Genomic DNA, 12,983 nt, shown 5'->3' on the forward strand with positions numbered 1-12,983 from the left:
AGAGCCTCTTGGCCTGGGCCAGCCGGCCGCCAAAGGGAGCCGCTCGGCCAGGGGGGCCGGACTGAGCCGCGCCGCGCCGCACCCCGCCCCAGCTTACCTGCTGCCTCCCTGTTTCAGGCTTCCCGTGAACATTTGATTCGCGGGAAGCAGGGGAGGGGGAGGAGCAGGGGGCGGAGCGTTCAGGGGAGGGGGCAGAGTTGGGGCGGGGCTGGGGACGGAGTTGGGGCGGGGCCGGGGCCCCATGGAGTGTTCTCCTTTTTAAAAATTAAAATATGGTAACCCTAGGCTAAGTGTTACAAAAGGGCAGGAGCTGCCTTACTCAGGGCCTGTTCTTCTTCGGCTCAAGGAGCGAGAAGCCACCCAGCATGTAGGAGCTTGATGAGCCAGGGGACCCTGCCTACCTACCTGAGCACAGCTGGTCCCCCCCGGACTCCGCTGGGCGAGCGGGGGGCCCTGCAGGTTGGACGTGAGTGGTCTGTGGGAGCTGTACTCCCCTGTGCTTTCTCTGTTCACTGACAACGATGGGGTTAGAATCCAGGGCCCGGCGTGCGCCTCTGAGAGAGGTCAGTGGTCACCCCTTTGGGTGGGGTTCTGGCAGAGGGCGTGTTTAAGCAATGGCAGATGGGTCAGCACTGAGCCAGGGGCTAGACCCTGGTCTGTGGGCTCCAGCCCTCAGCAGGGGGTGGTAGACAGGGGGTCTGTGCCCCAGGGCTGTGTTCAGGTTCCAGAGGCTTAAATCATCCAGAGGCAGGGTTCCCTCACAGCGGTCTAGCGGGTGGCTGAGAGGGGCGCTCACCCGGGGCTGAGATATGGCCTAATCCCGCTTTCTTTGCAAACCCCCAACTCCCACCAGTTCCAGAATCGGGGCCAGCCGTGTTTCAAACAATAAATATTACTTTATTGGATGAAATCCTGTGTATTACACACACACACACGACCCCACCCCCATTAGATTGCTCTACAGTTTTGATACTCCCGGAACCAAAACCAGTCCCCAATCTCGCTAGGATTTAGACACGTGCTTAACATTATGGAGAATCAGGACCAAAGTTTGCCATCCACAAGGGAGCAGCACCACAATCAAGGCTAGGCAGCATAGTCCAGTGCCAGGCAGGGTATTAGGATTCCTGGGTTCTGTTTCCTCGCTCTGTTGCTGGCTTGATAGGTACGGTCACGTCGCCTTTCTGTGCCTCAGTTTCCCGTTCTAAAATGGGGCTGTTGATATGTACCCCCACTTGCAAAGCACCTTGAGATCTACAGGAGAAAAGCGCCATGTAAGGGGTGAGATTGACTGTCACCTCCCTTCTTCATCAGGGGACCAGGGGAAGATTTGGGGCAGGGTGGGAGTGGCGTACAGAGCTTTCTTCAAAAGTGACCAAAGCCTCTGTGGTTTCTCCATGTGTTGGCATCGCGCTGAGGGGCCAGGAGGCTCTGACCGGGTCTGACTAGCTGGGCGGGGCTGCGCTATCAGCCGCTGTGTTCTGTTCAATCTAAGGAGAAGCAAAATCCACATGAAAATGAGCTAGAAGGAAGCCAGGGAAGAGTTTAAAGGCTTCCACAGGCACTTCCCTTTCAGAACGCAGCTGCCGGTGACTTATGGGTGCTGGGCACAGGATGGGAGCTGGCAAGAGAAGCAGAAAACCAGCCCTTCCGCCCAGGCCCGAGATTCTGGAATAATCGCACATCCGACTCTCCAGGAGCCCGACTGGCTGGGGGCAGCTGTGGAGTTTGCATCAGGACAACTCATCTCTGGGCGCTGCTCAGAGCCTCCCCAGTGACCTGCAAACTCCTCTGCGCTTTGAGCCCAGCTAGAACAGGTCTGAGAAGTTCTCATTTTCCTCTCACACCTGTGTTATCCCTGCTTTGGGCTGGTGGAAAGAAGAGCAGGATCAGGCTCTCAGTGAGATGGCATGAGCAAAGGCCCGGCGGGCAGGCAGACAACTCCCCCCTCCGCTCCCAAACCAGGAAGGGGTTAACCACCGCCTGTGGTCACACTCAGCCCCACCTGCAGCCTCAGGTGTGCCCGAGCAGAGACTTTCTTGGAGGGTAGGAAAGGCTGCATCCCCTGCCCGCCAGGCAACTGTGGGGAGACTGGTCTCCAGTGAGCCGTGGAAGTGTTTTTCATTTTCTTTGGGCTGCTCTGGCCGGGATGGGCTCCTTCAGTGGCATAGCCGGAGGGCCGCGACCCTGCCCCAGCCAGCAAGACTGCTGTCACCCAGGGACTGACCTTCAAGGTAAGTCACCCAGGGTGTGATGGGGAGAGGCAGCCTTTGACGACCCCCCTTGCTAATTGGGGATTAATAACACCCAGCTCTTAGTGAGCGATGGATGAAAAGTGCAAGTGCGTCATGTGGGAGGGTTAAAAACCTCTTAAACGCATCTGTTTAGCAGCTGCCCTTCATCCAGCCCTAGCTGTCTCCAAGATGGAGGCATGCCTGCAGGCTAGTCAAGATGTCTAAGGTTTGGGTGGAGCGGATTTTGCTTTTGGGGAAGGAGGAGAGAGACATCCAGGGAGGAAGAGAGACAGAGCAGGACAAAAAGCCCAGCAGACACCGCCTGGAAGCTGGGAGCAGGGTGTCTGGACAGAGCAGGTGTTGTGGGTGCTGCAGGAAGTTAGAACTAAGCGTGAAGTTTTGCCATGGACATCGGGGGCCCAGGATTTCACTCTAGTTCTTGTAGCAGCTGATGGCCAGGGGCAATTCAATCAGTCCTGTTGCTCTTTATTTTCAAAAAGTAAAACCAAGGAGCAGTGACTTCTTGCCTGGCTGGGGGAAGGATCTGGGTCAGAGAGAGCTGCTTCGTTTTCCTCGGTGGTTAGCGTCTCCTTTGCCTGCAGCGTCTCCGCATGGGTCTGATTCCACGCCTGCAATACAAAATACAGCCACGGTAGATGGATCTTCGCCTGCGTGTTCGAATAGGCTGACCCACTGCTGCCTGCCTGGGGGTGTTCTGAAATGCTTCCCAAATGTGAATGGATGGAGCCCCGTTGCACTCTTGCTAAGCATTGTTATTCCCATGTGTGACTCAGTTTCCCCACAGGTGCAGGGGCTGGCCTGGGGGTAGAGCCAGGCACAGAGCCCAGGTGTCTGTCACTGGGCAACGTTTCCGTGAGAAGTAAGGGCCATAGTCTCAATCCACTTTTGTACTGGTGCAGGGCTGCTGGAATCAAGGGAGGTATGTGGCCATGAAACTGGATTAACACAGGGGCTGAATCAGGCCATAAATTTGAAACAAAAGTGGTTTAAGGCAATCTAGGAATGAAGACCCATTCGTGCACAGGTGCTCACACTGAGGCTTTCTAAGCCATGGGGGTCATTGCATTAGAGACCCGTAAGTGGCGCTGTGGGGTGAGCGCTTTGAGATCTACGGATGCAAGCTTCTTTCCAAAGCAGGGTCTGGATCACTTACTCCTCCATTTTACAGATGAGGAAATGGAGGCCTAGCGAGGTGACTGGCTCAGGGTCCGATAGAAAGCCTGGCAGAGGAACAGAAGGCAGGATTCCGGACTCTCAACCTCCCCCCCCCCCCCCCCTCCGCCGGGCCTGCCCAAAGGGCCGGCCGGGGTCTAATCCTGGCGCCAATGGTCATTTGCTGGGTGGCAGGAGGGGAAGGGAAATATGTCTTAGGGACCTACCTCCGGATGGGGGATAACATAGGCTGCACTGTGAACCGCTTGATTGTCTTGCGAATCAGAGTCTGCAATACAAAGCATTGGGCTGGTAATAAACCCACAAAGGAAAACAAGCCAAGGCAAAGCAGGTGCTCCACACCCGTTCCTGCTCAGAGCAATCATGGGGCTCGGCCCCAGCTCCTCAAAGGGATTTGGGCAGCTAACTCCCATTGAAATCAGGCCAACGGGAGTCAGGCCCTTAAATACCTTTGGGGCAGGGACTGTCTTTGTTTCCTGTGTTCGTACAGCTCCTAGCATCGTGGGGTCCTGGGCCATGGCTGAGGCTCCAGGTTCTGCTGCAATATGAGTAACTAATGCATGTTTGTAGGATTTAGCCCCAACTGTGCTGAGCAATGGAAAGTGGCAATGCGCAATGAACGGAAAGTGCAAAAGAAGGGAAAGGAAAATAGACCATGATGGCGGGGGGCAGGGGGAAATCTTGTTTGCAGTGTTGTTGTAGCCATGTTGGTCCCAGGGTGTTAGAGAGACCATCCCATTGAGAGTCCATGAGATTTGTGCTCCTAAATCACTCAGGTCCAGAGCCTTCAAGATGTATGGGTGCCTAAATCCTGGTGAAATCAGGCCATCGGTGGGAGTTAGGCCCTTAAATATTTTGAGGTTCTGGCCCTTGGGCACCCCCCGATCCTCACGACTGATACCCCAATGATGGGCACAGCATAGTGTGAATAGAATGGAAGGAGGGAAGTGAATCTTACCCGAGGATTGATCAATGGACCCGGCTCTGCTGCGGCTTTCTGAGGAACAAAACCAAAGGGTGGTGTTAAGGGAAATCACCGGGGGAATAAATGTTTTTTTACATTCTTCTGCATTCTCCAAAGAAAGCTGCGTGGTGGTGAGGGTGACTGAGGGAGGCGGGGAGGGGGCGCAAAGGGCTTTGGCAGGAGACTCTCTAAAGTGAAGTTTCAACCCTGACTCCCTTAATGAGCTGGCTAGTGTGTGAATGCATCGTTGCTCTCTACTGGATGAAATCAAAACTACCCCATGGTGTCATAGACCCTACGCGGCTAGCCACTGATGGGGATTCTCCTGTAGCTCAGGTGGCAGGGGCCTGAGGTTTGGGAGCAGCAGGATCTAAAGTCTGACCCTGCTGGGCCCGCAGTGTAAGTCCCGAAGGGCTGTGGGTGCCTGCAGCAAGGTTGCTTTCTGGCGTAGCAATGTGCAATGGCATTGTATTGCACGGGGTGTACAAGGTCATGCTGCACAGAGAATGCCACTGCGCCTCAGCCCCCCTGGCCTCCGTGCGCAGTCCAGGTTTGTCTCCGCATCGGCCCCCCGAAAGAAGGACTGTTCGGTTTAAAACCAGGCAGCTGACCTGCCTAATTCAGAGTCACCCCCTGCCTTTCACTGAAGTGAACAGGGCAGTTGAGATCAGAATTGGGCCTGGAATTTCCAGGCTAACAGAGCCAGGCCACACCCCGCACCTCTCTCTGTGGTCTTCCTGTACGTGAAATACAGGGTGATCAACGCAATGACCATGAACACCGGCGGGACCCAGTACTTGATCGAGCTGGAAGTGGAGGCGCCTACAAAGGGAAGAGAAGGAATTGAGTCACGAACTGAGTCACAGCCAGGGCCAACTCTTTAGCTGGTGTCAATCCATACAGCTCCAGGGATGGCAACAGAGCCTGGTTGATTCAGAGCAGGGACCTCAGGAGGTCATCTAGTCCAACCCCCTGCTCAAAGCAGGACCAATCCCCAACTCCCTAAATGGCCCCTCAAGGATTGAACTCACAACCCTGGGTTTAGCAGGCCAATGCTCAAACCACTGAGCTATCCCTCCCCCATACTGAGTGCTTGCTCAGGGACACCGTGCTGGAATTCTTGCCCTCCGCGCTGCAGCTGGTGCAGGTGTAGTTCAGGAAGCCATTGGCCGGCTTCTGGGTGATGCGGAGAATGGGCTGTCGACAGAACATGGCTCTTCCCTGGCTGGTGCCAGGATGGTGACGTCCCCGCCTCTTTCCCGCATGGTGCAGGTCAAGGTGACGTTGCAGATCCCCTCCCCAGAGTGGATTGCAATTGCTGGCTTTGACAGCTGCCCTGCTGGGTTGACACGGGGACAATCATCATCATCATCATCATCATCATCCTTTGCTCGCCAAGTACCTCACAAAGGGAGGTCAGGATCATCCTGCCCATTGCACAGATGGGGACACTGAGGCATGGAGCAGGGAAGTGACTTGCCCACGGTCACCCAGCAGGCCAGTGGCAGAGCTGGGGCTAGAACTCGGGTCTTCAGAGTCCCAATCCAGTGCTCTAGGCACAGGTGTGGCAGATCCAACTACAGTGTCTGCAAATGCAGCTGCCGGTAATTGCAGTCAGGGAGTAAATCCTACAACCTAATCTTTATGATCTGTATTGGGGGGCTCCCGGTGCTAGGTGCTGTACAAACACAGACCAAAGAAATGGCCTCTGCCCCAGAGAGCTTGCAGTCACCTCTGTTTGCAGTTTGTGTGGGATGCTAAAGGCTAACATTTCGGAAGTCACCTAAGTGACTCAGACACATAAGCTGCTTTTGGGGGATGGAGGCGCTTCACCCTCTTTGGCTTTCCAGGAGATCTAGACTCCCCAAACTTTCTTGGAAACTTGTACCCAGAGTGCCTAGAAGCGACACTGCACCAGAGGTGCTTTCAAGAAACTGTAGCTTGGCTAATAAACCAGCCCTGGGGAGGGAAGGGTTAGTATTAAAGTCGGTGTTGAGTGGCGCTTTGGTGGGGAGGAGGGTACACGCTGAGTGGATGGACCTAGTTCTGGAATGGGAGAGATGCTGCTACTCTCTCTCTCTTAATACAGCTTCGTTTCTCCTTTGCTTTGTCTTTGACCCTGGCTGTGTGCTGAGCAGAGGTTTTCCTTGAGCTGCTCTTGGGGGGGCCTCAGTCCCTCCTCCGATGCCTGTGTGGCTACAGTTCAAATTTCTGAGTCATTCAAACCATTTTGCAACCTGCTGAAGTCTGCCATGTCCCCTTTTGCAAGAAATCCCTAGGTTCATCTGAGTGGGTTCACTCATGAGTAACAGCTCAGCGAGGGGAGTGGGGGCTCGCCCTGAATGCGGTTGGCAGAGCTCTCTGCCCAAGACTTACTGGCTTTGTGCCCAGTGGTGTCCTTTACTGGGATGCGAACTGTTGTGTTGGGCGTTGTGGGTCCTCCTGTGGAGGTGGCTGTGTTTGTAGTGCTCCATGTTGCATTTCTGTCTGTTCTCTCTGCTGTCCAGGTGAAGTAGCTCGCTGTTCCTCCGACAGGCCCACTTTGCCCCGGGTCCTTGGACGATTGTCCTTGTTCTGCTGCTCTGGCAACTGCAAAAATTGTGACAGGTTTGGTTTTTAAATGAAAAATTGCACATTAGCACTTCATAGACACAGCACTTTTGTGTGCTGTTTCTTCAATGCCTACAGGAGTGGGGTGCTAGTCCATGAACAGGGCTCCCAGGTACTACAATAATACAGATAATTAATAGCCAACCCAAGTGCTTAAAAACCAGGAGGCAAGCTCCCAAAAATCAACACAGCTTATTTAAATCTCATTTTTCAGCTAGTAATTAACTTACAATTCTCTGTTTGCCTCCTGATTTCTGGGCCTCTAAGGTGCAATTGCTTTATGTTTTCAAGCTTTTCGCTTTCTAACCCTGCAGGCTAGAAATATGTGGTGTGACAAAGTTCCTCCTCTATCTTGATGGGTCCTGCGCTTGTTGGCGGATTTTCTTGCCTCAGAGATTCACCATGTGGGTTGGGGAACAGCCCAGAGACCTTCCCCTCTGGAAGAACCCACAGTCCAGGTCAATTGGGAGGTTTGGGGGGAACCCGGGCCCGCCCTCTACTCCGGGTTCCAGCCCAGGGCCCTGTGGACTGCAGCTGTCTATAGTGCCTCCTGTAACAGCTGCATGACAGCTACAACTCCCTGGGCTACTTCCCCACGGCCTCCTCCCAACACCTTCCTTATTCTCACCACAGGACCTTCCTCCTGGTGTCTGATAACACTTGTGCTCCTCAGTCGCCCAGCCTCCGCCTCTCAGCTCCTTGCACCTCTTGCTCCCAACCACTCACACCACAAACTGAAGTGAGCTCCTTTTAAAGCCCAGGTGCCCTGATTAGCCTGCCTTAATTGATTCTAGCAGCTTCTTCTTAATTGGCTCCAGGTGTCCTAATTAGCCTGCCTGCCTTAACTGGTTCTAGCAGGTTCCTGTTTACTCTAGTGCAGCCCCTGCTCTGGTCACTCAGGGAACAGAAAACTACACATCCAGTGACCAGTATATTTGCCCTCTACCAGACTCCTGTACCCTACTGGTCTGGGTCTGTCACAGTGGTTTGTTTGTTTGTTAAACAAATAAAGGAAGTGGAGATTATCTAATCACAGGATTCCAGGAGCAGGCGCTTTGAAAAACACCGAACATTGTGAACAGAGCTGGGCAAAAATATGTCAGTGAATGGTAAATTTGCCCCCCAACATTTTTTTTTTCAGGGAACCAAAACTATTTGCAAATTTGGGTCGAATTCAGCAAATTGTACAGGAAAAAAATAATTGCTTTTTTGGAGGGTGTGAAGGGGAAATGTCAAATCAAACCATTTTGATTCAAATCAACATTTTCAAAAGATTTCATTTGACCCAAACTAATTTTTTGTTGTTGTTTCAGCGAGGGGAAGAACAACAACAAAAATATTCAGTTTTGGTTCAAAACGAACTGACTGTTTAGATTTTTGGTTTGGTCACTGAACTGAAAAAACCAGTTATTTGCCCAGCTCCAATTGTGAGACTCACGATACAATCACAAGAGTTGGCAATACTGGGACTAATCCAGACCTGGCCTATGTCGGTGCTGCTCCAACCAGGAGTGGCTCCAGGCACCCGTGCAGCAAGCGCGTGCCTGGGGCGGCAAGCCGCGGGGGGCGGTGTGCCGGTCGCTGTGAGGGCGGCACTCAGGCAGCCTTCAGCAGCGTGCCTGCGGGAGGTCCACCGGTCCCGCGGCGTCAGCGGCAATTCAGCAGTGGGTACGCCGAAGCCGCGGGACCGGCAGATCACCCGCAGAAACGCCACCGAATCCGCGTGACCGCGGACTGCCCGCAGGCATGCCGCCGAAGGCGGCCTGACTGCCGTGCTTGGGGCGCAAAAAAACATAGAGCCACCCCTGGCTCCAACTGAGATCAATGAAACTGTATCAGCTAACGCCAGCTCTGCCTTTACCCCTCTCTCTTCTGCGTAAAACACACGTTGCCATTCAGCAGGCCAGATTCTCTCATCTGATCCTGCCCCTCTGTTCCACTCAGGCAGCACCGATTTCTTTGTGACCTCAAAGCATCACAACAATAATCTAAAAGGTAAAACAAAATCTAATAATAAACGTATACACGTCTCATTGAAAGGTGACGATGTTGACTAGAAAGGTCACCAGCTCTATCCTCATCTTGTTCATCATTCTGATCGCTGACGAGAGTGTGCAGGAGACCACAGTTTTCATTGCCTTGGCGTGTACACAGGTCTGTCCAGGGCAAATTGTTCTGGCTACAGACACAGCTGACTGTGCGGCTACCCCTTCTGATAGAGGCACAAATAAGGTCTTGTAGAAGCTCAGATCCCACTGGGCCCTTGAAGGACACAGGAAGTTGTTCATCATTCACATTTTTCCATCTCTGTGGCAATGGTGATCCAACATCCGGTGTCTCAATATACAAAGACATCCAACTCTGTGTTTGCCAAGATGCTCTTATGACGTGTTCTTCAAGACTGTCCACATGGTGGGCGTTTGCCCAGTGACTTGTCAAGGGCTAGATTGAGGGGCAAGCAGTTGAGGTCTCTGGGGGTCTCCTTTTCTTTCTCGCTCTGGACGTACGACACTGCTGCCAACTTCCTTACTGCAGAAATTGCAGCTTGTCCATCAATCTCTGAAGGATCTCTGAAGTGGTATGCTCCCTTCGTGCTGACAATATTAAACACAGATTTTCCCCCCTCAATACCAGATAGGGATGACACAGAGTCACATCCTATGAATGCGTGTGCAGCCAGGAAGTACGTTGCAGAAGTCAGGAGTGAGTGTGTCGCAGATTGCATGCATGGAGACAGAGGGATGCTTGTCAGTTGTGCTTATCTGGCCCTCATTGCTGTAGGTTGTGCCTCGCAATCCTTAACATAGTTATCCTTGCAACACCCCTGTGAGGCAGGGCAGAGCTATTATCCTCATTGTACACATGGGGAAACTGAGGCACAGAGCCTGGTGGCCCAATGGGCAGTGGCGCTGGAACGCTTTTTATAGTGGGGGTGCTGAAAGCCAGCAAAATGATCCCAAAACGCTTTACCTCACGCCCCCACCCCTCAGAGTGGGGGTTGGGAGCAGGGCCATGTCTCCAGGAGGTGGAGACACAGACGGGGTAAAGGGGCCGAGGCTGGGGCCATGGCTGGGGACAGGCGCGGGGCCAGTAGCGGAGTCCTGCATGCAGGGCTGGCAGCCGGGACCCTGGGCACGGGGCCAGTAGCCAGGACCCCACATAAAACCTGGGGGTGCTGCAGCAGCCCTCCACCCCGACTGCCCATGCCAGTAGGCGTTAGATACCGAAATACTTCTGAGGATCAGAGTCTAAGTGACTTGCCCAAAGTCTTGCAGCAAGTCTGTGGTAGAGCAGTAGGGTGACCAGACCGCAAGTGTGAAAAATCAGCACGGGGTGGGGGGTAATAAAAGCCTATATAAGAAAAAGACCCAAAAATTGGGACTGTCCCTATAAAATTGGGACATCTGGTCACCCTATAGAGCAGGCACTTGAATCCTCTTGTAGCTAGGCCAGTATTTCTCAACCTTTTTGATACCAGGGACTGCTTGCTGCCTTCTTAAACTGCGTCAGGGAGTTCTCAGGGACCAGCACCGGTCCACAGACTGGTCATTGAGAAACACTCTCCTAGGCTACCTGCTAGCTGAGCATCCCTGGGACAGTGTGGAGGAGTTATTATCTGGTGCGGCGTTGGTATGGGCGTTGCTCTGTCCCCAACCCCCTCTCTTGGCCCCAGTCCTGTGCGCTCCATCTGCCTACCTACTCAATCTAATCTAACATGGTACATGACCGGCTGGTCCTGATCCTGTGAGCTGGTGCATGCGCTAATCTCTTTGGGCCTGGGCACACTAGGATGAAAAGAGTTTTCTTTAAAACGTGTTCGAAAATGCCCCCATTTAATCCTGGTGTGCACAGGCCCCTAGTAGAAATTAATCGGAATGCGAGAATGAAAGCCTTGATCGTCACTGCTCAGAAATATTCCAGGTGCTCCGTGCAGAGAGATGGTTGCATACAAAAGGAAGGGTGAGTGGGTGATTAACATGCACAATCCGGAGTAACCAGGTCAGGCTACTGAGACTAACAGCTTGATGGGCCTCTCTCTTATCCCAAGTATCAGGGGGTAGTCGTGTTAGTCTGTATCCACCAAAACAACGAGGAGTCCGGTGGCCACCTTAAAAACGAACAGATTTATTTGAGCATACGCTTTCGTGGGTAAAAAACCCACTTCTTCAGATGCACGTCTTAAACCCACTTCTTCTCTTATCCCAGTGTCAATCAGAGGTGACTCCATAAAAGGCACTCATGGGTGCAAATGGAGAAGTAACGGCACAGAGCTGGTCTGAGTGGAGAATTAGGCCCTGCATCTGTTCCCAGGATCTGAGCAATCCCCCTCCCCCCCCCTCAGTCTAAGGGAATATTATCCAGAAGCTTTTCTGCGGAGCTCATCCCTGCAGCGCTGAGCCTTTGCATATGAAGTGCTAATATTCCTTTAAAGACATGGTAATGCGAGGCAATCTGGGGGGCTGCATTGCAAAGCAGGGAGGTTTGAAAGAATTGCCCGCATTCATTAGCTTCCCATTCAAGCTGATGCCTCATGCAGGTTTCTGACATTCCCTCGCCCCTTGGGATAGTAACCAGCTCTAAGGCTCTGGTTCTCAGGTCTGCGGACCCCCGGGGAGCTGCAGTCTAGGCCTAAGATTTCCAAAGGGGTCTGCGCCTCCCTTTGACATTTTTTAGAGGTCTACAAATGAAAACCACTGTTCTAAGGGACAGAACGTCACGGCACCCATCTCTGAGCCTGAACTCCGTTCCCCGCACCCCCACAGGTGAAAACAGGGGTTACAGTCTGCCTGGGAACTCTACATTTCCACCTGTCCCGCAGGAGAAAAGAGCCGTTTGGATGGGAACTCGGGACTTGAGCGTCAAGCCTGGTGCTGGAGGGATGGGCACGTCAAGGACCACGGGCTTTGGGGTGCATTTGACTGGCTGACCAGCTCTCTGAGCTATAACGGTGTCCCGCCCTCAGAGCACACGCAGCCAACGAATGCTCTGCACCGAGTGTCTGGTTGGCTGCGCGTGGGCCGTTGTGGGTGGAGCTCTTTGGGAAGCTGGGAACACGTGTCTCGATCGGTCCCCTGGGAGCCATCTTGGCAGCATCAAGTGGGTGTCACTGTAATTCAGACCCCTGCGAGCGTCCCGTAATGAGCCCGCAACAGAGGGCGAGGAGATGAGATTCCGACTCGCTCAAAGGGCAGATACAAGCGGGCAACAATTCGGAGTCATTAAAGGAACGTAGTGACGCTAATGACCCAGCTTGACCTCACCCCAGGGGTCTGGGCAGGGTGTACATACTAACCCTGACTACCTGCGGCGAGGCCAAAACGGCTTGTGCCTGCTCTCCACTAGGAGAGTGATCTCCATGTGAAAAAACACATCCGGCCTCAGCAGTGAAGGCAAAGCCTATGGAATGTGGAGCAACGGGGTGACCCTGGAGATTCCAGGCCCGGGGGCTGGCGGGGTGGGAGGGAGGGCTGGTCCCGTCCTATGTCAGTCCTGCTTGGGCACAGGGCTGGCGTATCTGGCTTGTGACTTGTGCCCCAGGCTGTGTGCTCTCTCCCTGCTGTTTGAGGGAAACAGGACTTTGTGCCTGTCTGACAAAATCCTTGGTGCCCATCTGTTTACAATTCCTCATCCTCAGCCAGGTCCAACACTTCCTTTTTGATCAACCAAAGCGAGCACCAGAGCGCCTCCGTGGGAATTAGAATCAAGGCCTGTAAACTGGATTAACCTCTCCACTGCCGCCACAGCACCAACGGACGCTCTCTGCAGTTTAGGCCTGGTCTACACTACGACTTTAATTCGGATTTAGCTGCGTTAATCCGAATTAATCCTTAACCCGTCCACACAACGGAGCCAGTTACTTCGAATTAAAGGGCGCTTAAAATCGATTTCTGTACTCCACCCCGACGAGCGGAGTAGCACCAAAATCGATTTTGTAAATTCGAATTAGGGGTAGTGTGGCCGCACACCACCGAATTAATGTG

The 12,983-nt window shown here is 53.3% G+C and overlaps 1 protein-coding gene across 1 annotated transcript in view; it reads right to left on the reverse strand.

Moving 5' to 3' along the window:
• Positions 1-2,704: 2,704 nt before the first annotated feature.
• LOC112117452 (SLAM family member 5-like) overlaps positions 2,705-12,983 on the reverse strand; it is a 50,395-nt gene continuing 40,116 nt past the window's right edge. The window contains exons 7-9 of the mRNA XM_029912461.1: positions 5,113-5,214; positions 3,635-3,696; positions 2,705-2,863 (exon numbers count right to left, since the gene is read on the reverse strand). Of these exons, the coding sequence (XP_029768321.1) occupies positions 2,705-2,863; positions 3,635-3,696; positions 5,113-5,214 (323 nt within the window). The remainder of the gene's footprint in view (positions 2,864-3,634; positions 3,697-5,112; positions 5,215-12,983) is intronic.

Source organism: Terrapene carolina, unplaced genomic scaffold (genome assembly GCF_002925995.2).
Source record: "Terrapene carolina triunguis isolate 2854851 unplaced genomic scaffold, T_m_triunguis-2.0 Scaffold227, whole genome shotgun sequence".
Lineage (NCBI taxonomy): Eukaryota > Metazoa > Chordata > Testudines > Emydidae > Terrapene > Terrapene triunguis.